The 25,189-nt window shown below is 46.8% G+C and overlaps 2 protein-coding genes across 2 annotated transcripts; both read right to left on the bottom strand.

The window, feature by feature from the left end:
• Positions 1-676: 676 nt before the first annotated feature.
• On the bottom strand, positions 677-5,665 carry LOC110070601 (tubulin alpha-1 chain). The gene is made up of 4 exons (XM_020778286.3): positions 5,558-5,665; positions 4,579-4,801; positions 4,124-4,272; positions 677-2,710 (listed from the first exon to the last, which is right to left on the bottom strand). Exons 1-4 carry the CDS (start codon positions 5,558-5,560, stop codon positions 1,727-1,729), a joined length of 1,359 nt encoding a protein of 452 aa, XP_020633945.1. The 5' UTR covers positions 5,561-5,665; the 3' UTR covers positions 677-1,726.
• Positions 5,666-11,875: 6,210 nt separating this feature from the next.
• UCN3 (urocortin 3) lies at positions 11,876-18,114 on the bottom strand. The gene is made up of 2 exons (XM_020778288.3): positions 18,045-18,114; positions 11,876-12,741 (listed from the first exon to the last, which is right to left on the bottom strand). The coding sequence occupies exon 2, from the start codon at positions 12,727-12,729 to the stop codon at positions 12,235-12,237; it is 495 nt and encodes a 164-aa protein (XP_020633947.3). The 5' UTR covers positions 12,730-12,741; positions 18,045-18,114; the 3' UTR covers positions 11,876-12,234.
• Positions 18,115-25,189: the final 7,075 nt, after the last annotated feature.

Genomic DNA, 25,189 nt, shown 5'->3' with positions numbered 1-25,189 from the left:
GGAATGTGGTGTGGAAGTTCAAATAGGAAGAATCCAAGTTACAGTCAAGGAAAGATTAAACCAGGCATCGAAGCTTGGGGTGAGTGATTCTGTATGTATTGGGGGGGAATGGAGCCACATCCCCAAGTCACCTCAATCCAAGCCACACCCCTCTCGGGGACGAGCCCTCACCCTCATCATCCCTAGCCATGATGGCTTGGAGTAAAGGTTTGCAGGAGAGCTTCGGGCCACAGTAGTTCAACTGCAGGACTGCAGTCAAGACTCTGCACACAACCTGGGTTTGATCCAATCGGGCTCAGGTAGCCAACTCGAGGTTGACTCTGCCTTCTTTCCATCCTTCTGAGGTTGGTAAACTGAGTATCCAGCTTACCGGTGTGTGCGCATGCATACATGCAGATGTGCAGTAAGGTGGCCTATAAGCAGCACACTTTAATTTTTGCTTAATCAAGTACATCTTAAGGGTCAACGTTCCTCCATCCATTGTGCATAGAGACCCCCAACCCTTCCAGAATGGTTGGATGCTGCTTGATTAAGGATCTAAATCACCAATGGGTAGTCCTTCTGCTTCTTCTAAACTGAGATTCAGTTTATTTCTTCTCTCTGGAGTCTCATCCACTCCTTTATGACTGCCACAACCTCTTAGAAAAGGTTTTGGTTTTGTGTGTGTGTGTGTGTGTTTTTGAGGGGGGACTACCTCTTCCAAAAGGTGCCCTATGTTGGCTGAGAGATTCTGAGATGCCTTATCGACTTCAATGAGAAGCGCCTGTGTGTCTCATCTGCCTGAGGATTATCGCCAACCAAATATCTCAGTGAGGTTATGGGGCTGCTTTGCTAAATGTTCGAAAGAGCGGGAGATAGAAGAGAATCCAGCAGATTGTATCAAGGCCAAAGGGTTGTCCAGAAAGCCCATCTGGAGAAGATGCTCCACCTATTAGTGGGACCCCCTGGAAAAAGGTACCTTCATTCACCAACAGGATAGACTTTGTATCAAAAGAGGTTCTGGACCACCAGCACAAGTGGTCTAAGGTCTAACCTCTTCTGTCCCCTTTCTGCATTTATTGGCACGTGCAAATTCCCTACGCAGGTTGATCCATCTTAAAGCAGAAAACAAAACTGAACAAAATAGAAAATTCTAATCCAGTCATTTTTTCCCAAGGTTATGTGAATCAAGAGACCTGAAAGTACAGAGGATGCAGACCTCCGAAGATCCATCGATTCATTCTCCAGTTTCCACCTACCTCTCTGCTTCTATTAATAATAATCTTAGAATGGCAGAGCTAGAAGGGATCCTATAGATCATCCAGTCCAGCCCCGGTCAAGGAAGCCCCAGTAGGGGAATTGAACTCCCAACCTTTGGCTCCGTAGCCAGAGTCCTAAATCCCCAAGGTACTTTTTAGCCCAATTTCTGGCACTGTGCACGGTTCAAAGCCTCTTGTGCTGACTGGTAGAAAACTAGTCAACAACTTCCCCGCTTCTCAGCCCCTATTTAGAAATTAAAGTAGAACCTGTCTACAGCACAACGTCCACACGGTGGGCTTCTTTAGTTCTTTCATGTTTTATTTTGTGACGGTTTGTTAAGTGTTTTGCAAAACAGGACCAGGAAGCTGAGGACAATAAAGTGTATGGTGAGAAACCAGGACACCCAGCAACTGTGTTGTGTGCAGGCAGAGCCGTTCAGACTCTGAACTGGTGGCGTTAAAAGTTTGTTTTCTTGCACTGGGGGTGCTTAATATTCTTGGTCCTCCTCTGCATCAGACCCAGGATCCCCAGAATCTTGCCCTACTTCCTCATAATCCTTCTCCAGGGCAGCCAGGTCCTCCCGGGCTTCGGAGAACTCGCCTTCCTCCATGCCTTCCCCTACGTACCAGTGGACAAAGGCCCGCTTGGCGTACATGAGGTCAAACTTGTGATTCAGCCGGGCCCAGGCCTCCGCAATGGCCGTGGTGTTGCTCAGCATGCAGACGGCCCGTTGCACCTTGGCCAGGTCCCCTCCGGGCACCACCGTGGGCGGCTGGTAGTTGATGCCCACCTTGAAGCCCGTGGGGCACCAGTCTACAAACTGGATGGACCTCCGGGTTTTAATGGCTGCAATGGCCGCGTTGACATCCTTGGGCACCACATCGCCCCGGTAGAGGAGGCAGCAAGCCATGTATTTGCCCCGGCGGGGGTCGCATTTCACCATCTGGTTGGAGAACTCAAAGCAGGCGTTGGTGATCTCTGGCACAGAGAGCTGCTCGTGGAAGGCCCTTTCCGCCGAGATGATGGGGGCGTACGTGGTCAGAGGGAAGTGGATACGCGGGTAAGGCACCAGGTTGGTCTGGAATTCCGCCAGGTCGACATTCAAAGCCCCGTCAAACCTCAAAGAAGCCGTGATGGACGACACAATTTGCCCAATCAGCCGGTTGAGGTTGATGTAGGTTGGGCGTTCAACGTTGAGGTTACGGTTACAGATGTCGTAGATGGCTTCGTTGTCCACCATGAAGGAGCAGTCGGAGTGCTCCAAGGTGGTGTGGGTGGTCAGGATGGAGTTGTAGGGCTCCACCACCGCCGTGGAGATCCGTGGTGCAGGATATACAGAAAACTCCAGCTTGGCTTTCTTACCAAAGTCAACCGAGAGCCGTTCCATCAAAAGGGAGGTGAAGCCTGACCCTGTGCCTCCACCAAAGCTGTGGAAGAGCAGAAAACCTTGGAGACCACTGCATTGCTCAGCCTGAGAAAGATGGAAAGAAATAGAGGTTGGCGTTAGTACTGCAACACTACGAGCAAGGAGGATCTTGGAATTGTGGTTAGGGTTGCCAGATGTCTGGCAAAAGGAGGACATGTCCTCCTTTTTAGCCTGACGTCCTCCGTTTGGCAGACAAAGATAAAAACCTTTAAAATGTCAGGCTATTTTATGCTATAATTTTGGATGGGAGGGGGAGAGGTGGAAGGACCCCCCCCCCCGTCTTTCTGTGGGTTTGGGTACAATTGGCTGTTTAAACAATGTTTTTTGGTATTTTGAAACAAAAAGCCTCAATTGAATTTATTTTTATTTTTTAACCTGACTGTTTTTTGGTCGGTTCACTAAGACACATTTATTGGCAGCTATTGTAATAAAATTGTATTGATTGCGGGTTTAATCCAGAATGATTCAAATGAAACATTCAATACATCCTCTTTTGTCCTCTTTTTTGTCTATGTCCTCCTTTTGGTGCCCATGTATCTGGCAACCCTAACTGTGGTAGATCATAAGCTAAATAGGAGCCAACAGTGTGATGTGGCATCAAAAAAGGCCAATGTGATTTTTAGGCTACATGAACAGAAGTAGACTCTCTAAATCCTGCAAGATACTGGTCCTCCTCTATTCGGCACTGGTTAGTCCTCATCTCGAGTCCCGTTTCCAGCCCTGGATGTCACACATTGAATAGGATGTTGACAAATTGGAACAAGTTCAGAGGAGGGCTGGAGACCAAGCCGTAGGAAGGAAGACTGAAAGAACTAGGCATGTTTAGCTTGAGAAAAGAAGACCGGGGGCACTTTTCATTTACCTGAAATATCATCATACAGAGGAGGGGCAGGATCTGTTTCTGACCATCCCAGAGTGCAAGACATGCAACAATGGGCTCAAGCAACAGGAAGCCAGATTTAGGCGGACTATCAGGAAAAACGTCTTAACTGTTAGAGCAGTATGACAAGGGAACCCATGACCTCGAGGGGAGGTGGTGAGTGCCCTAACCCTGTTAGACAGCCATCTGTCAGATCTGCTTTGAGCTGGATTCCCGCACTGAGCAGGGGTTAGACTCAATGGCCTTAGAGGTCCCCTTGATTGTTACGATTCTCTTATTGTTTCTGGGAGGCGAAGTCAAAGGATGATTACACTTGGAACCGTTTATAAGAAGAAATGGGCACGTTTGGACAAGGTACAGAGGTAGGATCGCCAACTTTTCATTTCAAATTTATGGGATCATCTATAGAGGATTTATGAGAATAGCAGGGCAGGGCAGGCTTGTTTTCAAGGGCAGAATTTGGAAATCGACTGCTTTTTGGACTCCTAGAATCTCCCAGCCAGGAGAGGCAAGTGCTGTTTGGGGGATTATGGGTATTATTGTCCAACACAGGAGCTTTCCCGCCACCAGCCACTTGCCATTTTGCGGATCCTGTCCAGCACCGTGTCGATGATTTCCTTCCCGATGGTGTAGTGGCCGCGGGCATAATTGTTGGCCGCGTCTTCTTTGCCGTTGATCAACTGCTCCGGATGAAAGAGGGAACGATACGTCCCGGTGCGGATTTCATCTACAAGAGACGACAGACAGGGGCAGATAAAACTGAGCTTTCGGACAGCATATGGCCCACAAGCTATGGTATAGCCCTTGGGTTGGTGGCAGACGTTGTTGTGACATATGTGGGAGAAACTGCTCAAGGAACACCATCATCTTTCTGGTACACACCAGAGATTGCGATTTTTGCACCTGCAACCACTCCCAGTTCTAGCATTACACCGACGTAGCGGTGCAAAAGGACTTTGGCTAATCCAGGGCACTTGACCAGGTCCCGTGGATTTTCCGTTCCTTTCAACCCGGCCTCAATAGCGTGAATTACCTATGACGGAAGGCTCCAGGTCAATGAAGACCGCTCGGGGAACATGCTTCCCAGCTCCCGTCTTGCAGAAGAAGGTCTCGAAAGAAGAATCCATTTGGCTGTCCAGGTGGGAGTTGGGGATCTTTCCGTCCGGCTGGATACCATGCTCCAGGCAGTAGAGTTCCCAGCATGCGTTGCCCATTTGGACGCCAGCCTGGCCCACGTGGATGGAAAGGCACTCTCTCTGGAAGGAAGCCATAAGACAAAGCAAGAGTGATACAGAAGCCACTGGATAGCTCAGGGAGTTAAGTATTTGGCTGCAGGCAGAGAGAGAGGTTTGGAGTCCGAAGAGTGAATCGAGCCGTGTTTACCTTCTAGCAACCAACAAAGTACACTGAATGTAAACTGTACCTGAGAAAGGAGATGCTCTGATGGACAGGCCACAGGGAGGGGCCATGACCCTCCCAAACATTGCAAACATATTACCTACATTTACCCTTATAGAGTCTGTAAGTTCCACTATTGGAGCATAGCTGGTTGCTGCAGCTTTAACCCCTTTCACCCCTCTCCCCACACCCACAAGCCTTGGAAATTTTAATTTTGGACTCTGAAATTTTTAATTTTTCAGACTCTCCCACCCCTAGCCAGGGATCCTGGCAGCAACATCCTCTCTAAAAAAAAGGAACTTTTGCAAACTTTGCATGCCCTTCCCAACAAGTTCTGGGGATTTCCTTGGAATAAATCGTTCCCAACCCCATCCAAAATGGCTAAGAGTAGAAAGGTCACAAGCCAAATATACTATTCAAAACAAGCTCAACTTTAACTTACTGCAGGTGCCTTAGGGTTTTAAATGAAAAACGGCCACCATTTCTCCTCCAAAGCTTTTAATGCCTTCTGGCCTCATCCCAGACCGTTAAAAAAGCAAACAAAATAAAACCCCAAACCAACCACTGGGAAAAAAAAAATCCCAAATCAACTGCAATAAATTCCCACTACATACCATTGTGATACAGGCTGTCAATGTTGTAGAAACTTGCAAGAACTTAAAACCAGCCCACCCTCATTGTTTCCTGGACCTTTATAGTGTGGTTAAAAATGGGTGCAGCTGAAGAGAGCAAAACCTGCTCCTGGCTTAAGGACGCAGGCTTGTTTCCTTGATCGAGGCTGTCCTGGGAGAAACACCCGTTCAGAGCAATGAGATGTCTTCCAAGCATGTCTGCCTACAATGGTGGCAGAGACGCCAGAAAAAAAAATTGCCTCCCTGTGTAAACCGCTGCAGGACATGAAACTGCTTTTCAGCATGTATCCTTCGAAGGAAAGTCCATCACGTCCAGTGAGACTTTTGGCCGAAGCCAGTATCAAGCAAATCCCACCCTGATGGAAATGATCTCATAGAATCGTAAAGTCGGAAGGGGCCTCTTGAGGCCATCCAGTCCAACCCCCTGCTCAAGGCAGGAATCCAAAGCAAAGCAGATCTGACAGATGGATGCCCAATCTTCTCTTGAAGGCCTCCAGCGTTAGAGCGCTCACCACCTCCCAAGGTCATAGGTTCCATTGTTGTACTGCTCTAACAGTTAGGAAGTTTTTCCTGGTATTCAACCGAAATCTGGCTTCCTGTAGCTTGAGTCCATTCTGATGTGTCCATCGCTCTGGGATTTCCTCCCTAGGGGAGAGCATTCGGTTGGCTGGATAGCCCAATGAGTCAGGTATCCGGCTGTGGAACCACAGGGAGGGAGTTCCGACTCCCTGCCCAGAGTCCCAGGAGAAAAACCAGCCTGTGTAGCCTTGGGCAAGCTGTCCAGTCTCATGGGATGTTCAGAGGAAGGGAATGAGCACTCTTTACCTAGAAAACCCTGGACAGAGTCATCATAAGTTGGAATGGATGTGGCAGCCTGTAATTATGTTATTAAAGGAGCCTGATTTTTACATTTGGCCTGATGGTGACCTAGCAGGAGGTCACCCGTCCATGGGTTACTCTTTGGTGGAACTGAGTCAGATGTTCTTCAGAGTCTACACGCAGAGAGGTGGGTTGCCAGCCTCCAATTCTTCCCAGAGAGGTTGGCACATCTTTGGCTCCTCCAAGTCCCCAGTTTGAGTCTTTGGTATTAAGTCCCAAGTCCCTATTAAAAAACAAGCTTTTCCCCCCCAGAAAAAAAGGGAAGGGTGGGTGGGTTCCGAGCTGCAAATCAAATCTAGGTCATTGCAAAAAACTGGGCGTTTCTGTGAATATTTTACAGCCTGGTACAGCTTGAATCTCACTGTGACTTACTCAAAGGTAAGCTCACTGACCTCCATGGGGCTTACATCCTTGTAAATAGATGTACAGGAGAAACTGGAGCTGGGCAGGCCAGTCCCGCACCTGTGGATTCAGAGATTGGAGGATAAAGCAAGCAGGGTGTTAATTGGGTGACTGCAATTAATGTCTGGTTTTCTTCCAAATTTCAATAGCCCTAATCGGTGCTCTTTGTTGGGACCGTGGGAGACAGGGGGGGGGATTTTAACCCCCTCCCCTGCAGCCCCTCCCAAACGCCCATTGATTCCAGGCAGAAAGCTTCTGTTGCATTCTAGTCTGAGCTTCGGCCACACTGTGTTGGTTGGGCCTTACTCCCAAGAAAGCCTCTACAGGATTAGGGCCACCCTACCTATTCTACTACACAGTCAGTGGCTTAAAATCCCGGCCCTTCTCCTCCTTCTTCAGAGATACACTTTGAGCATCCCATGAGAAGCTGGTTGTGCTTACTCTTCACACCCACAGCTTGGTGATGCTATTTTTTGGGAGGGGGCTACAACTCCCAGAATCCTCAAGCCGGGGTGAAGAGGCAAGCCTTTGGCTGCCAATGCTGAGGATGAGCCAAAAAAAGCAGCTGTGGAGTCTTGAAGGCTAGAGCAAAGGGTCCCAGCCAACCACACAAGGTGGAGACTGGTCTCTGTTTTAAATTTCCCAACAGAGTGAATAAAAGAATAAAATACAGTAGGACCTCCCTATCCGCGGCATCAGGTATCCGCTGATTCACTTATCCACTGCTTTGCTTATCTGCTGCCTGAAAATACTAAATAGCATATACTGTATGTATTTATATATATTTACAGAGTGTATTGTGCAGAACTGGCCACTGGAAGGAGCCAGAAGCCACACAATGTATAGTGTTTGATACTTCTGCATTTTTCGGCATCTCGGGGGGGGGGCACAGTGGCTTGGAAGCAATCACAGATACTGCAGTCTTACTCTAATTGCCTTTTGTTGTATTGGTGGGGTGGCCACTTATACGCCTGACTGAAAAAGGACAAGGCACGTAACCAGGAAGTGAGACAAATGTGGCTTGTATCAAAAGAGGATCATTCAGAGATGTGTAAAGGTTCAGATACGGCCAAATGGTTGCCATTTGAGTGGAGAACATGGGACGTCTCACCTGAGTGAGGAAGATAGTGACCAGGTGAGCTGTGGGTCTCCTGCTCAGCTTGCCAGCCAGGTCCTGTTGAGGTTGGGGGTCACCTATGCGCCGAACTTGCATTTCTGGGCCGCTTGTGGCAAAGTCTGGCACTCCAGCGATTACGCGGCATGCAGACCATCTCGCTCCATCCTGACCTGCCATCCAGGCCCAAGCTGAACCTTTTGTGGGGCTGGCCTGGAGTGACTCTCCAACAGATGGATGGGTTGCTTTAAGGCAAAGCCACCCTTTCTGGTGGGATTTCGTAGAATCATAGCATCATGGAGCTGGAAAGGGCCTCTAAGGCCATTGAGTCCAACCCCCTGCTCAGGGCAAGAATACACATCAAAGGATATGTACCAGGTGGTCTAAATTTCTCTTGAAGGCTTCCAGCCTTGGAGCGCTCACCACCTCCTGAGCACATGGGCTCCATTGTCGTACTGCTCTAACAGTTACGAAGTTTTTCTTGACATCCAGCTCAAATCTTTCTGTAACTTCCTGAAACTTCAGCCCTTTCTTACGTGTCCTGCACTCTGGAACAATCGGGAACAGATCCTGCCCTTCCTCTGTAGGACAGCCTTTCAAGTATTAGAAAAGTGCTCTCCTTTCTCCCCTCAGTCTTCTTTTACCAAGGCTAGATTTCTGTCTTTCTTCCTCGGCCTTGGTTTCCAGTCCCCTGACCATCCTTGTTGCCCTCCTCTGAACTGGTTCCAGTTTGTCAGCATCCTTCTTGAAGTGTAAAGTCCAGAACTGGACGCACAGTGCTCAAGGGAAAGCCTAACCAGTGCTGAATAGAGAACTAGTACTTCAGGCAAGAGGAGAAGGGGATGACAGAGGACGAGATGGCTGGACAGTGTCTGCGAAGCCACCAACATGAATCTGATGCAACTCCGGGAGGCAGTGGAAGACAGGAGGGCCTGGCGTGCTCTGGTCCATGGGGTCACGAAGAGTCGGACATGACTAAACGACTAAACAACAACAAAGTACCTCATGCTTTCCTGGATTGTAACTCTCATCATCTCTCACTATGGGCTATGCTGGTGGAGGATGATGGGAGATGCTGTCCATGACGCATGCTTTCTCAGTAGGTACCCGTGAACCCCCTATTCTTTCTCTCCCTCTCTACTAACAAATCTTCAGAAATGGGACCACAGCTCATTCTTTATGGATTACAACTCCCAGTATTCTTTTCCCTACCGGGAAGTCGTGAGCAGCCACCGTCGGCCATCCGAGCTCTGCTCTGGCACGAAGGCGTACGAGGGCTCAAGAGGACATGCGGGGTTCTTCGTGGTCTTGCAAGTTTTGACGTTCAGACCTGGGATTTTCGTGGCATGGGTCTCTTGGAGAAACGGGAGCTTGTCCTTTGCCAGTTCCCTCTGGCTTTCGCTCTGCTGAGGTGCTACACTTCTCTTGTGTCCCCAATGCTGCTGTGCTGAGTAATATGGCAAGGACCTTACTGCGAGGCAGAATAGTAGAGTGGTTAGAGTGCCCGGCTACAAAGCAGGACATCAACTCCAGTCCCTGCCTCTGGGTGGGGAGAAGCCAAAGGAGTGATATGTTGATGGTTAGAGGGTCAGCCTCATAGGCTCAAAACCATGGGCCAAATCTGCATGGCTGTGAAGTTCTGGTAATGTTCTTGGAATAATCCTGTTTACCCAGTCTATCCTACGTCACAGCATTGTGAAAAGAAACAAGCCACCCATCAAGCCAATCCATTTCCTTGTGATTAGGAGTGCCACGAATCTCCTTCCGTGAGGGAGTCACGATCACCAGAGAATTTGGATTTTTTTCTGCGATGGCTTTTAAAAATGCTAATTAATTTTTTAAAAAATAGAAACATGGATAAGATGACAAGCCTGTGGGCAGCCCCGCTCTTCAAATCACAGCATCCTAGAACAGTAAAGCGGGAAGGGACCCGAAAGGTCATCTAGTCCAACCCGCTTCCCAAATAAAGAAACCAATACCTAACAGCAAGGACGCCACCCAAACTTAGCTTAAAACCGTCCAGGGAAGGGAAACCCAATCCCTTTCCCTGGAGGTTTGTTAAACTGTCAGATGAGTTCTTCCAGTAAGGAAGGCCTTCCTAAAAAAATATTTTGAAAAATATTTGTACAACACTAACTGGTTTTAGGCGAGGCACGGCGTGCTCTGGCTAATGCCACACTCGGCTGGCGAGTGCCTGCAGGAAAGTAAAACATATTCAGAAGGGGAAAGACGGTCAATTGCTTCTCAACCTAAGAAACAGCTCGCTAATGAATCATAACCGTAAAGATAATAAGGATTAAGGTCTATCGTAGGCGACCGAACACATCGGGAAGAGCTCCCTTTGGCATTTTTTTGTCCCGGCTGGGAAGGGGTGAAGCAGATCATTTTGAGATGATCTGATTCCAAGAACTCAGTTTATCGTTTTGCTGTCTCCCTATCTTAAGCGTGTTCTGTCTCCTTTTCCATGTTACCCAAAGACCTTCGGGAGGGTTAACAATCAGCATGAAAAGTCATATGCATGTTTGTTAAAAGTACAGGGGTGCCTCGCTAGACAGTTACCCCGCATGACAGTTTTTTCGCTAGACATTGACTTTTTGCGATCGCAAAACAGTGATTCCTATGGGGGAATTTCGCTGGACAATGTTTGGTCCCTGCTTCACAAACCGATTTTCACTAGATGATGATTTTGACAGCTCCCGCCGCGCTCGCAAAATGGGGGTTTTTGGGACCTAAGCTTCGCAAGACAGCGATTTAAACAGCTGATCAGTGGTTCGCAAAGTGGCTTTCCTATGGCCGATCTTCGCTAGACAACGGCGATTCTTCCCCATTGGAACATATTAAACAGGTTTCAATGCATTCCAATGGGGAAATGCTTTTTGCTAGACAATGATTTCGCTAAACAGCGATTTCAGTGGAACGGATTATCATTGTCTAGTGAGGCACCACTGTACATCTTTTGTGTGTGCACGTTTGTGTAGCATACACATTTTTTCCAAGCCGTTCTCCATAATGTAATGGGTTTTTTAAAAAAATTCAGGATAGAAACTCGCTTGAAGTGATGAACAGCAGCAGACCTCCCATCTTGTAGGTGCCTCAGACTACAACTCCCATCATTCCAGGACAAGGGAGGGTGATGGGAGTTGTGGTGCACCGCCTCTTCAGAGCACAGGGTGTAGGACAACGGACAGGGTGCTGCGGTTCAACTTCAGTATGGCAGTGAAGACTCTGCTCAAAACCTGAGTTCAATCCCAGGTAGCTGATTGAAGGTTGACTCCACCTTGCATCCTTCCACGGTCAATAAATTGAGAACCCAGGTCAACCGGGGCAGGCGGACAATGTGTAACCTGCATCATTAACTTGTAAACTGCCAGAAAGTCCCTTAAGCCCTATAGGGTAGCAGTTAAGCAGCACACTTTATATAAAGCAGCACACTTTTAATGACTATGTATTTGCGTTCCACGATTCTGTTTGATTTCCCTTGATCTGCAGAGTTTGGGGCACCATTTTGCTTTGTATGTACATTTTTGCAAGCCTTAAAATAATGACCTATTAAAAATATCCTTACAAATGTAAATATTTTAGTGGTCGATTTCCCCTTGTACACACTCTCCTTTTTTGCGCTCATTTTGAGCTGCATCACAACATTCAGAATTGTGCGAATCTAAAAAAAATTGTGTCCCATTCCACCCGTTGGTTCGGGACGGGCAGATTCGTGACCGTCTTCTCAAAATTCGAATCAAACGAATTTCATCCCCACAAACATCTTGGAAACTCACTTTCCCTCCCCACCCCCGTCTCCTCACACTTTTCTGTCTCCAGTTTGTGGAGGCCAACCCGACCGACATGGCACAGTTGACGGTGATGAGCAGGAAGGAAAGTACCGAAATAAAAAGAATTAGAAACTTGAGACAATTTGCTTTAATCGGGGCTGGCATCGGGGAAACAAAAAAGGGGCAATCTCTCTCCCTCATTTAGTTTCATAAAGATCTCACAAGTTAATTCCATTTAGAAGGGGGGGGGGAAAGAAAAGAAGGAAATGAATTAGAAAGGTTACGCAGCTTTGAGGGTCGGCAACTATACAATATGGGCAGGTACGACACTTGTGTAATATAGTACAGCAGACAGTTCCATCTCTCCGGGGCCGTCTGGAGGGAAGGCAGGCCCAAAGCACACTCTCTCCCTCGGTGGGGGGGGGACACCCAACCCTGCCTCGGCCATCACCCCTTTCCCCCTTCCCTCCTTCCCACCCTTGACCAGCTTCCGGTCACTTCCTCCGGCCAATCTGGGCCATCAGCTGAGCGTTGGCGGCCGCCTTTGCCCGCAGATTCTTGGCCTTGGCGATGTTAAAGAGGATGTTCATGAGGTTGGTGGGGACATCCAGGGAGAGGGTGAACTTGGTGCGCCGGTCACTTTGGGTCTGGCCCGTGGCCACTGACCCCTTGCTCTTGCCTGGCACCTGGGCCATGGATTTATAGCGGGTGACCGTGGCCGGGAACGTCCTTTTCTCCTTTTCTTCCAGGGAGCCAACGTCGTCGTCATCTTTCTCATCCTCAGAGGAGATGTCCTCACCTCCTGCCTGGAACACGAAGCTCCTCTTTTCCAACGGAGAGTTCTCCCCGCTGAGGCCCTTGTTGATGTCCGAGAGAGCAGCGTCGATGCAGCCGTACAGGGATTCGGCTTTGTACAGCTTGACGGAGAAGCCCGTCCCGGCTGCCAGCCCGACCAGGAGGAAGACCAAGAGCTTGGGCGGATGAGCCATCTTCCCTTCCACCTTGCGTTGGCAGAGAAGAAGAGAGAAAGAGGTTAAGTCTGGCGGGAAGGAGGGACTCCGCGCACAAAGGGTTAAACATAGTTGCATTTTATTATGCTTGCTGTGTTGTATTTGATTTTATTAGTGCTGATTCTTAGATGTTTTGCTTATTGGTTTCTCTTGGTTATAAACCACCCAGAGCAGTCTTTAGTTAGATTGGTGGCATATAAATTAAGTAAGTAAGTAAGTAAGTAAGTAAGTAAGTAAGTAAGTAAGTAAGTAAGTAAGTAAGTAAGTAAGTAAGTAAGTAAGTAAGTAAGTAAGTAAGTAAGTAAGTAAGTAAGTAAGTAAGTAACAAACAAACAAACAAACAGAGAGAGAGAGAGAGAGAGAGAGAGAGAGAGATGATGTACAACATACAGGGACCCCAGTGCACAGAGACAAGATATTTAATTTCTTTCTTTCTTTCTTTCTTTCTTTCTTTCTTTCTTTCTTTCTTTCTTTCTTTCTTCCTTCCTTCCTTCCTTCCTTCCTTCCTTCCTTCCTTCCTTCCTTCCTTCCTTCCTTCCTTCCTTCCTTCCTTCCTTCCTTCCTTCCTTCCTTCCTTCCTTCCTTCCTTCCCAAAATTTTTATCCTTAAAGGGGACCCAAGGTTGCTGTCTTCATTAAAAGACAATATTTAAAACTAAAAAATATTTAAAACTAAAAAAAAGAGTAATTATAAAAATATTCAAAAGGACCAGACAAATACCACACAACAGTCCATTAAAAAAAAAAAAACCCACTCAGGCAGCTGGTCACTAAGGGAAAGCCGGCCTGGAGAGAAAAGTCTATTTGCCTGCTTGTGGAAGGACAGCCTGGCTTCCAGTGGGAGGGAGTTCCACAGTCTAAAGGAGCAGCCACCGAGAAGGCCCTCCTCTCCCGTGGCCCCACCAAACACGCACCTGTGGAGGTGGTGGTGGTGGGTGAGAGAATAGGAATGAGCCATTGCTGGGCCATCTATTATCAGTTCTGTTTTAAAGTATGGCAAAAAGAGAGAGAGAGAGAGAAACAAAAGCCATCACAATATGAAATAGCAAGTTAGAACAACACATTTTTGGATTTACATATCTCAGTTCAACAGAGCAACAAAGCTCCCACATAAGAGTTGGATTTTAAGTGCATACATTATCGCATTATCTGTAGAAGTGGGAAGTAGTTCTGTATTTCCATTAAGCTTCGAATTGCAATAAATCTGAAGGAGGCATGAAAGCTTTCTGAGCGTTCATCCTCTGGTAAATTTCTCCTTTGCTGAGTGGTCTGATGAGGCTGGTGGCTATTTGGTTCCACCTTGTGTCTGAAGTTATGCACAACATGACAGGCCAGGGAGTTATTTTTAAAAAGAAGACGGTATACCCCTTTTCCGAGAAATGTCGAATTCTGTAGCAGACCAGTCTCATTTAGGCTGATCTGCAGGAGGTCCATGTTGGCGTTATTTTGGTTCTGGGGCCAAACCAAGTGAATTTACAGACTAATTCACATCTGGAGATTTCAAACAGAATCAGAGAGGGTGCAATTGGTTTCTGTCTACTAAGTTCAGCCCCTGAAAAGCAAAATGTAAAGGTGTCTAGTAGACAAGTCTTTAATGCTCTCTGTCTGAAACATGGCAAGGTTCTTGACTTCTGTAAGGTCTTGTCTCTAAATGCATGCACATCAGCGTGCTACTTCCCTCAAAAAAGGGGTAGCTGTTTTGGTTTCTCAGTTTACTGATTTCATACATGCTGCTGTTCTGTGCTGTCAAGCCCCCCTCGACTTACGGAGAGCCCACGAATGAGTGATCTCCAGTGTCGTATCGTCAACAGCCTTACTCAGCTCTTCCAAACTCAAGCTTATGGGCTGCTTAAAAGCGGCTTGTAAAATGGCTTCATGTCAGCTTTGAACCTGAACACCACGTGCCACCTCATGAGTGTGGACACCTTAATTCAAATTAAACTGAGGGGAGACAGGAGAGCCGTCTTCCAATATCTGAAGGGTTGCCCCAGGGAAGAGGGCATCGATTCTCCATGGCGCCTGAAGGTAGGAAAGAACCAAGGGGTGGAAACTCGTCAGAGGGAGATCCAACCTGGAAATAACAAGGAATTTCCTGATGGTGAGAACCAGGAACCAATGAAATAGCTTGCCTCCCGATGTGATGGGTGCCCCATTGTTGGAGATTTTCAAGAAAAGATTGGCCGGCCATCGGTCCGGGATGGTAGGAGGTCCCCTGCCTTGGGCGCAGGGGGTTAGACTAGAAGACCTTCAAGATCCCTCCCAACCCTACGATGCTTCTATGAAACTAAAAGTCTTTCTAGCCCAGTATTCTGTTGGCACAGTGGGCAAGCTAAGACGGCAGTTGTCGGAATATCTTCTGGCAGTGGGTTCCACAGCTTTACCATGTGATGTGGGAGGAGGAAAGTCCTTAAAAAAATCTGTCCTGAATCTCTGTGGCCGGAAGATGCCCATGGCCACAGAGACTGGCGAAACCTTAGGAACAACAACCTTCGGAACACGGCCAAAGAGCCCGAAAAACCCACAACAACCATTAGCTCCCAGCCGTGAAAGCCTTCGCGAATACATTGTCCTGAATCTGTTTATGTGGCTGACCCCAAGGGGGGCCACTTCTGAATTTCTTCTCTCGCTCACACAGAGATTTCCCTTGTGCATCAAAGCAAAGCCTGTATGTGTGTGTGTGTGTGTGTGGCCAGGGGACTCCCCCACTCCTCTAGAAAGCAAGCTGCTTAAGATGGATGAACAGAAGTACCGTCTCTGGATCTCGTCTCCCTCTCTGTTGGACATGGGTTAAGCCTCCCCTTGAGTATTGTGTCCAGTTGTGGACACCCCACTTCAAGAAGGATGCTGGCAAACTGGAACAGGTCCAGAGGAGAAGAACAAGGAGGGTCAGGGGACTAGGAGGAAAGACTGAAAGAGCCGGGCCTGTTTAGCCTTGAGGAAACAAGAGCAGATAGGAGAGCCCTTTTCAAATCCTTGAAAGGCAGCCCTACAGAGGAGGGGCAGGATCTGTTCTCCATCATCCCTGAGTGCAGGACACGTAACAATGGGCTCAAGCAACAGAGAGACAGATGTAGTGTGAAGCTCTGGAAAAACTTCCTAACTGTTAGAGCAGTACAACAATGGAACCCATTAAGGTGCTGAGTGCTCCAGTGCAAGAGGCCCTCAAGAGAAAATTGGACAACTCTGTGTCAGATCTGATTTAAATTTCTCCCTTGAGCAGGGGGTTGGACTTGATGGCCTTCGGGGCCCCTTCCAACTCCATCATTCTAGGATTTTGTGTTTCAAGGTGGGAGAGGGGAGAGAGTCTGCCGGCAAGCTTTACTTACCATGCTCTGTGAGTGAGAGAATTTTGTCAACCCATCTGGGGGCTCCTTCTCAAGTCTGTCTTCAGGGGGGAAGTCGCACAAACCAATTAAAGTTCCTGCTGTTGCACTTCCAGCTCATTTCTAACTGTTAACTCATTGTGCTTAAGTTGAAATAAACTTCAAATGGAAGTTTACCCTAAAGTTTACCCTTCCGTTACCCCCCCCCCAGCAGTTTCTGTTCTTTTGGCTCTCTGAACTATCCTACCATTATCTGTGTTTTGCAAGCTTGGCCCTGTTGCTTTGAAAACCTGCAAGATCTGTTTGACCAGAATATAACGCCGGAACCTAAACAGCCACTGCTACGACTACTAATCCGAGAGACAAAAACTGCAATATTAGGAACAGCGTAAATGCTGCATCAATGTTTAAAAGATCCTTAGGTTTTTGGGTAAAGCTTGTCTTTCTTATATAATGCCAGTCAATGCTTTTATAATTTTGATGGACTGTTCCTGGTGTTTCAACAACGACAACAACAACAAGGACAAGGACAACAACAACAACAACAACAATACTAACAATACTAACAATAACCATAACAACAAGGGGACGACGACACGACGATGGCGATGACGACAATGACGACAATGACGACGACGACGACGCCGACAACGACGACGACGATGACGATGATGATGATGATGATAATAATAATAATAATTAATAATAATAATAATAATAATAATAATAATAATAATAATAATAATAATAATAATAATAATAATAATAATAATAATAATAATAATAGCGAGTGTACCACGTGCATGAGTGTACCACGAGAAATTTTGGAGACCTGTCATGTACTCTCGGTTGTCTTCAAACTAAGCAAGAACAGTGAGGGAAACTGCAAAATATTTTTGAAGAAGAATGACTAGATGTTGCCTGTGGGAAAATAATCATCCGTGGGTTCCTGGTGCCTATTTCATTTAACTTTGTATTGGGCTCCTGCATCTGGGAAGCCGGCGACAGCCCTTGCTTGTGCCAAATAAAACAGCTTTGTCCTGAGGGTGCCACAAAATTCTTTGTTACGAACATCTCTCTGTTGAGTGGAGGAGCACAATGTCTTTTTCACCTGTGCTTGAAGGCATCTCAGGTGCTTTGGGTACCTGGAAAAGAAGGAGCACTTGCAGCCTGCCCAGACGCACCTTCTCCTCTCTCCTGAATTCTCTTCCACCTGTATGGAGCACCAGCTTTTCCGAGCCGGGCGCTCCCTGGCTGGCTGCTTTCGTGCAGCTCCGATTTATTTTCGTATGGATTTAGAACCGGGGATCTTCCCACCAAACGCTGTTCGAAACATCCCCCATTGAGTCTCTCACTCTCAACACCCTCCTGTCAGGGCTTTCATATTGCTTCTTCATCCTCCCTCCTCCTAAGGGGATGGTGAGGATGGTTCTCTCTGCCTCCTCAAGGAGGATCAAAATAATTTCCTCGAGCTTCTTTTTAAAACAGAAAAAGAAACTGAACTTTTTCGCAAGCGACTTTCACCCCACGTTCTTTGATCTCACAATTGCTGTCTTTGGGGTCTTTCTCATCCTTCAAAACTCTTTTTCCCCCTGTTCTTTGCCATTCATTCCCTTTCTCGCTTCCAAAGAAGTTGTTGAGGGTGTTGATGATGATGATGATGACAATTCCAAGTCCAGAAGCAACTTATAGCCGACACCCCAGACAGACCATTTTGGCCACTCCAGAAACTTCAGGTCATTGAACTACTTGGAATCCTTTGAAAATAAAATTATTTCCAGTATTTAAGCCCACAAATATATATATATTTAACCAGTTTGGCACCTCTTTATCTCTAAGAAATGCTGGAATATTTAGGATTCTCTTCTCACCCCCCCCCCCTTTCCTTTCCCCCCTTCCTTTTCTGGCAAGCAGGAAAAAAATCTGGCTATTCCCTTTCCATAAAAAAACAGGTTAAAAAAAATCCACTTACCTGTGATTCTGCAGTGAAGCCAGAAGTGTGAGCTCTCACTTCAGCTTTGAAAAACTAGCCTCTCTCTTCCCCTCCCTCCCTCCCTCTCTCAATCTCTCCCCCCACCAACTCTCAAGATAAGGAGAAAGCGATCAGGTGCATTTTTTAAAAAAATTCCTTGCCTTTGATTCTTGCTAAAGAATCCCTGGTGATAACAGGGTGGGTTTTTCTCCCCTATTTCCTTATGTTTTTCTTAATGCAAACACTCTTTCTTCTGCTCTTTCCCCACTGGACTTCATATATATATATATATGGAGGTGGATCCTAGGGCTTCAAGCGTAAATCCACGGAGGTAGGGATCTTATTAGGATGTGATTTTGTTTGAATGAAGTCAGACAGGCTGAAAACGTCACAGAAGAGAAACATATATACTGTATCTCTTTCTTCCCCCATCCGCCAGGTATTTGGTTTTCATTTTGGGTGGTGGCCGTGGTTGTTATAGCCTCTTGCATCAATGGCTTTCCATCAGAAGTAACTTTTAACCCCACCCTGAAGAAACAGGGCCCTCTTTCATTGATTTTTTGTGATTCTATCTATCTATCTATCTATCTATCTATCTATCTATCTATCTATCTATCTATCTATCTATCTATCTATCTATCTATCTATCTATCTATCTATCTATCTATCTATCTATCTATCTATCTATCTATCTATCTATCTATCTATCTATCTATCTATCCCATATTCTTTCTTTCTTATCTATCTAATCCATTTCTTTCTTTCTTTCTTTCTTTCTTTCTTTCTTTCTTTCTTTCTTTCTTTCTTTCTTTCTTTCTTTCTTTCTTTCTTTCTTTCTTTCTTTCTTTCTTTCTTTCTTTCTTATATAATCCATATTCTTCCTTCCTTCCCTATCTAATCCATATTCATTCTCTCTCTCTCTCTCACTCACTCACTGGTATATTACTGCACACTGTCTATAAGCTGGCCTTACAGTAGGGAAAGTGAGGCAGCTGCCTCAGGTGGCTGATGCTTGGGGCAGTAACAACCCAGTCTTTCCTCGGCCCCCTAAAAATGGCCTCTGGTGTGGTGGAAGATCCAGCCAGCCCTTCATTCTCTCTCTGGCTCTCAACCAAAAGCTTCGAAGGACTAGAATGCCAAAAAGTGCTTGCTATAATAAACACAGTCGTCTTTAAGGTGCCACTGGATTCTTGGCTGGTTCTGAAACGATTCAAGAGGACCAGCACCTTTCCTGTGGAGAAAGGCAAAATGGTTTGGAGCTGTTCTGTGGGAGGAACATGAGGCAATGCGTGGCTTTCCAAATTATAAACGGGTGCGAGAGATTGGATAGTGAAATTCCGTCCTTTCCAGACATCATGCAAGACAGTGCAAATTCAAAAAGCTCCTTTTTTCACTGCAGATCCCCAAACCCTGTAGCCAAGACTTGAAATGTAGTCCTATGGAGGAAGGGCGGGATCTGTCCCCAATCATCCCAGAGTGCAGGACATGTAAGTATGGGCTCAGGTTAAAGGAAGCCAGATTTCGACTGAATGTCAGGAAAAACTTCCTAACTGTTAGAGTAGTACAACGGTGGAACCATTTACCTCGGGAGTTGGTGAGTGCTCCAACATTGGAGGCATTCAAGAAAAACATAGATAATCACCTGGAAGATCTGCTTTGATTGTATTCCTTCCTTGAGCAGGGGGTTGGACTTGATGGCCTTGTAGGCCCCTTCCAACTTCACTTTTCTATGATTTCTATGATTTCTGAGCCCCTGAAGCAGTTCTGCGCTCCGTTCTCCCTTTTGCCTGCCATACTTTCATGGCCGTGCAAATATCTAGCTCTCCCATCACAACAAAAGGGCCTGATTCAGGCCTCTAACATTGGCCCAGATCTCCGTCTCAGACAGTGGGCTGTGGCTGACTGGGCAAACCCAATACTAGATCCACTTCAAGAAAGATGCCTGGTGCCCACGCCGGCGAGGAGATTCTGGACTCTAAATTTGAAGCAATCTGTCTAGGCATCATACATGACACCTTGCTGAGCTTTGCTCCTCCCGTCAATAGGAGAACGACTATTTCCTACCTTTCGATGATATCGTGTTTATTCACATCCATTATATTTATTTACTTAGGGTGTGAAAGCTAGACAGTCAAGAAAGCTGAGAGGGAAAAAATCGATTTGTTGGAAATGTGGTACGGGAGGAGAGCTCTGTGGATAACCGGGAAAGAGAAGTGGGTCTCAGACCAAATCAAGCCTGAGCTTTCTCTGGAGGCAAAAATGTCAAAACTGAGGTTGTCCTCCTTTAGGCACCTCCTGAGAAGGCAGGATTCTCTGGAAAATACCATCATGCTGCGAAAGATGGAAAGCAGGAGGAAAAGAGGAAGACTCAATGTGAGATGGACGGACTCCCTAAAAGAAACCGTAGGCTTGAGTTTGCAAGAGCTGAGCAGGGAACTTTGCTCCGTCATAGGGTCGGGTGCAACTTGACAGCATTTCAACCACCTCGATCCACTGCCTTTAGCTCTTGAAGCGAAGAATACATTTCTTTGCAAATAGTATTTGTGCCCTTTAACTAATAGGATGTCATAAAATGGATCTCTTCTTATGTGCCATCAAGGAATTTCCAACGTCATAAAAAGCAGGGACCTCACCTGGCCGACAAAAGTCCGCATACTCAAAGCTATGTTTTTTCCAGTAGCGATGTATGGAAGTGAGAGCTGGACCATAAAGAAAGCTGACCGCCGAAGAATTGATGCTTTTGAATTGTGGTGCTGGAGGAGACTCTTGAGAGTCCCCTGGATTGCAAAGAGAACAAACCTATCCATTTTGAAGGGAATCAACCCCGAGTGCTCACTGGAAGGACAGATCCTGAAGCTGAGGCTCCAGTACTTTGGCCATCTCATGAGAAGAGAAGACTCCCTGGAAAAGACCCAGTGACTTTCCATGGTGATGCGGAGATTTGAACCCAGGTTTCTTTATTCCCGTGTCCAACATCTCTCCCCTACGTCACACTGTCTCTCTCATGACATGCGCATGTTTTACTCACTTTCATAGGAGTGACGTAACAAATCTGACACAATGTGCTGCTCTTGAATTGATCCTGTGAGAATTTCCCTTTAGGAAATAAGTACAAAGAGGGTATTTTCAGGTGCCGGACGCAATGGTTTCGGCTCAGAGATGATTTTGTTAAAGTGACGTCAGAACAGGCGGTGATAGGCTATTTTTTAAACATATAATAAAAAAGAGGTGGGTACCCATCATCTCTCTCTTATCTCCCCCAATCAGTGTGAAGTGTAAATGGGAAATAGATTATGCACTCTGTTTGAAGTAGCCCTTAAACATGTTGGCAATTCAACCAAAAGATTTTTTAAATCCATTTTACAAAAAGCACCAATGACTTGTTACTGTTTGCACATGCGACACAGGGATGTTTTGCTCAAAGAAATACAGCTCGAACCCATCACCATTTCGGAAGCTCTTTGCTAATTCTCTCCGGAGGCGAGAGATCTCTGTCTATCTCCAGCTGAGTTAGGATCTGGAGAAACCCTCTACTTGGGGGCGAGACTATCTCAATCCCGAACCCACAGACAGGAACCCCATGGGCTCAAAGCTGTGTGGAACAGCAGTCCAGAAAACTGATGAAAATGCAGACTGGATTCACAGGGGCCCCCCAAAATTGGAATCGTCAACACCCACTGCAGCTCGCGCTGTTGGCAAACTCGGTCATGCAGCTCAGTACACAACGAGGAGCAAGAGAAATGGCTATGTGGCTTCCCTTCTGCTCTGCATTGAGGGAGCAGTTTATTAGCTAAAGATAGTGCATTTGTTTTTGACTTAATCAATCTCACTGCCCTGCATAAATCCTTTTATGATCTCTCCCTGCTACGGGCTTCTGATGCAGCTGGAAAACACCTCATTGGACTGTAATAACAATGGAGCATAGTTCGGGTGGCCTGCTTCCTTTTCTGCCTGACAGAAGCCGGGAGACTCTCTAGCCTTCTTCCACGGAGGAGGGGGTCCTTTGCTTCTCTCCTTCCCAGCGCAATCCGAGTGCACGCTATGCGTGCTACAGATCTGGAGTGCAACCTCCCAGATTCTCTAGCTGAAGCGCGAGCAGGCCATGCAAAGCCTCCAGGTCACGAACAGTCCCTGGGGAATTTCTGTGGCTCCTTTTGTCTCTTACTGAACATTGCTTGTTGCGAAAAGGATATTTTCTGACCCAGGAAGCCTCTGGGGGGGGTCGCGATTTAGCTACCAAGTGGGGCGTACATCTCCCCAACCTCTTCGCCGCCCAATGGGAAATGGCCTGCCCGCCACGTCTTGCTTCGTATTTTGTCGTTTATGCTCATGGGGTGGGGGGAATTGAGGCGGCGTTTGAAAACCAAACAGACCCTTGGAATCTGCCCCCTCTGAGTTAAAGGGGCCTCCATTAGTAAAAGAGGGAAACTTGGGTAGCCAGATTAGGCTGTTTCTAATCTATGCTGGTTTTGCAGATACTCATTTTAAACCTGTACCAATTTTCCGTTTTTTAACAATTAGAAATGTACAAAAGGAGATTTTGTGAAACCCCGATGCCTACGCTGGCCCGGGCATGTCGTGAGAATGGCTGATGGTCAGATTCCAGAGGATCTCCTGTATGGAGAATGAGTGCAGGGAAATCGCCCCAGAAGGAGATCATAGCTGCGATACAAGGATATCTGCAAGAGGGATCTGAAGGCCTTAGGAATAGACCTCAACCGATGGGAAACCTAGACCTCTGAGCACTCAGCCTGGAGGCAGGCGGTGCATCATGGCCTCTTCCAATTTGATGAGACCCTTGTCCAGCAGGCCGAGGTGAAGAAGCAGAACTGAAACCAGCAAAATCAGGGAGCTGGACAGGGGACAGATTGTATTTGTCTTCTGCGTGGAAGGGACGTTCACTCTCAAATTGGCCTTCTCAGCGACACTAGATGCTGTTCCAAGACCTCCATACAGAGCACACGACCCTCGTCTCTCGAGACAGAAGGATGCCTAATCAAATCTAAATCTAATCTACAAAAGGAGATGGGCCAGATTTCTCTTTATGTGCATTGTGCATGTAATGTTCCTAGAAATCTTTCAGTTGAAAGGTGAAATCTGGAGACATACAGAACCTTAAAGAGAGATATACAGTAGGACCTTATCCATGGGATTAGTATCCACTGATTCACTTATCCGGTGGCTGAAAATGCTAAATTAAAAAAACCCAGTGTATTTAACACAAGGGGCCACTAGATGGAGCGAGAGACCATGCCGGGTATAGCATTCGCTATGTCCCTGTTTTTCAGCATCCGCGGGAGTGGGACTTGGTTCCAATCTGCCGTGAATCCTGCAGTCCTACTGTATATCAGCCAGACAGCAAATTGCTTTTGAATGAGAAGGGTAAATGATCCAGCTGTAGTGGACAGGAAGAAAGTGAACAAACAGAAGCTTAATCCTGGCAAGACAGAGGTGCTCCTGGTCAGTTGTGAAGCAGATCAGAGAAGCAGGGTGCAAACTATGTCCGATGAGATTCCACTCCCCTTGAAGACTCACGTTTGCAATCTGTATTCAGCCCTGGGCCGAGATGCCCAGGTTTGCCGAGTTGGATGTGATGGACCATTCCTGGAAATGCCTGATTTAACCCTGCTAGCCAGTGCTGGGTTTGCATCCTGCCTAGACTACTGTGGCACCCTCTGCCTGGGGCTGCCTTTGGAATGAACTTGGGCGCTTCACCGGGGGCTGAATGGGGCAACCAAACCGTGAACTGGGAGAGATTATGGGGAACATAAGACAATGTCATTGACGACTGCCTGTCCACTTTGGGCGCTGCAGGGCTCAGTTCAGAGTGCAGGATAGTACCTGAAAAGACCTAGACAATTGGATTCCTGGCATTCTGAAGAGCCATGTGACCTGCCCAGGCTTTGAGGCTTTTTCTTTGTCTTGCATGTTCAGGGAGGATACAGGAACAGACCTGCCTCCCTCCCTCGCTCCCTGTTATCAGTCTGCCAGAAAGAAAGGATCCTTCCAGTCTGGAAGGCTTTGGAGAGCTTAACTGATTTTCAAAAAGAGAACCTTTGCATGGAGGGAAAAGGCTTCTTCCCCCCCCCCCAAACAAAACAAAACAAAACAAATATGCTTTCAAATTGTTTAAAATCTACTTTTTGGAATAACTTAGCTGTATCATGTTATGTGGCGCAGTGGTTAAACCGCTGTACTACAGCCAAAACTGTGCTCACGACCTGGGGTTCAAATCCCAGGTAGCCGGCTCAAGGTTGACTCAGCCTTCCATCCTTCTGAGGTTGGTAAAATGAGTACCCAGCTTGCTGGGGGGGGCAATGTGTAGCCTGCATAATTAAACTGTAAACTGCCCAGAGAGTGCTTGAAGCACTATGGGGCGGTATATAAGCAGCATGCTTTGCTTTATGTGCTGTTAAGTTGCTTCTGACCTACAGTGACCTTATGAATCAGTGACTTCCAAAATGTCATTAATGGCTCTGCTCAGGACTTGCATACTAAAGACCATGGCTTCCTTTATGGAGTCAATGCATCTCACATTTGGGCTTCCTCTTTTCCTCCTGTTTTCAACTTTTCCTAAACTTATTGTCCTTCCTTCCTTCCTTCCTTCCTTCCTTCCTTCCTTCCTTCCTTCCTTCCTTCCTTCCTTCCTTCCTTCCTTCCTTCTTTCCTTCCTTCCTTCCTTCCTTCCTTCCATTTCATGTTCAGAACCATCCTGAGACTCAGGAGAAAGGTGGGATATAAAACATAGGAAACAATATAGTATCGTATAGTACAATATACTGTAGTATGGATCTATTTTTTGTACAGTTTTAAGAAAAGGCAGAAATAAGAAAGGACAGATAGCAGGCAGGCAATCCTGGATGTACGCAGACGATCCCATGCCAAGTGCGAATGCGTCTTCTGACTGACAAGAGAAAATGAATTGTTTGAGACCAAGTCCCCAACAGCTTGATGGGGTAATTTGAGAATGACCCAATGAGAGTCGCAGCAGGCAAGGTTCTGAAATACAGCTGAGACGAGGTGGTGGTTCTGCCAGGCGGAGACGGAACAAGACACGATGACACCCACTCGTCTCACCCTCCAAAGTAGATCATTAACCTCTTTGCTGCTGATTCAAAGCAGATCCAGACCCCTAGGATGAGCGA

Source organism: Pogona vitticeps, chromosome 5 (genome assembly GCF_051106095.1).
Source record: "Pogona vitticeps strain Pit_001003342236 chromosome 5, PviZW2.1, whole genome shotgun sequence".
In the NCBI taxonomy this organism is placed as follows: domain Eukaryota; kingdom Metazoa; phylum Chordata; class Lepidosauria; order Squamata; family Agamidae; genus Pogona; species Pogona vitticeps.
This window is presented reverse-complemented; position numbering and strand designations above follow the sequence as displayed.

Coding starts and splice junctions, on each gene's coding strand:
- UCN3 (XM_020778288.3), bottom strand. CDS start 12,729: ATGGCTCATCCGCCCAAGCTCTTGGTCTTCCTCCTGGTCGGGCTGGCA.
- LOC110070601 (XM_020778286.3), bottom strand. Junction 4,273..4,578: donor CCTGGAGCCTTCCGTCATAG/GTAATTCACGCT, acceptor CGTCTCTTGTAG/ATGAAATCCGCACCGGGACG. Junction 2,711..4,123: donor TGGACAGGATCCGCAAAATG/GCAAGTGGCTGG, acceptor CATCTTTCTCAG/GCTGAGCAATGCAGTGGTCT.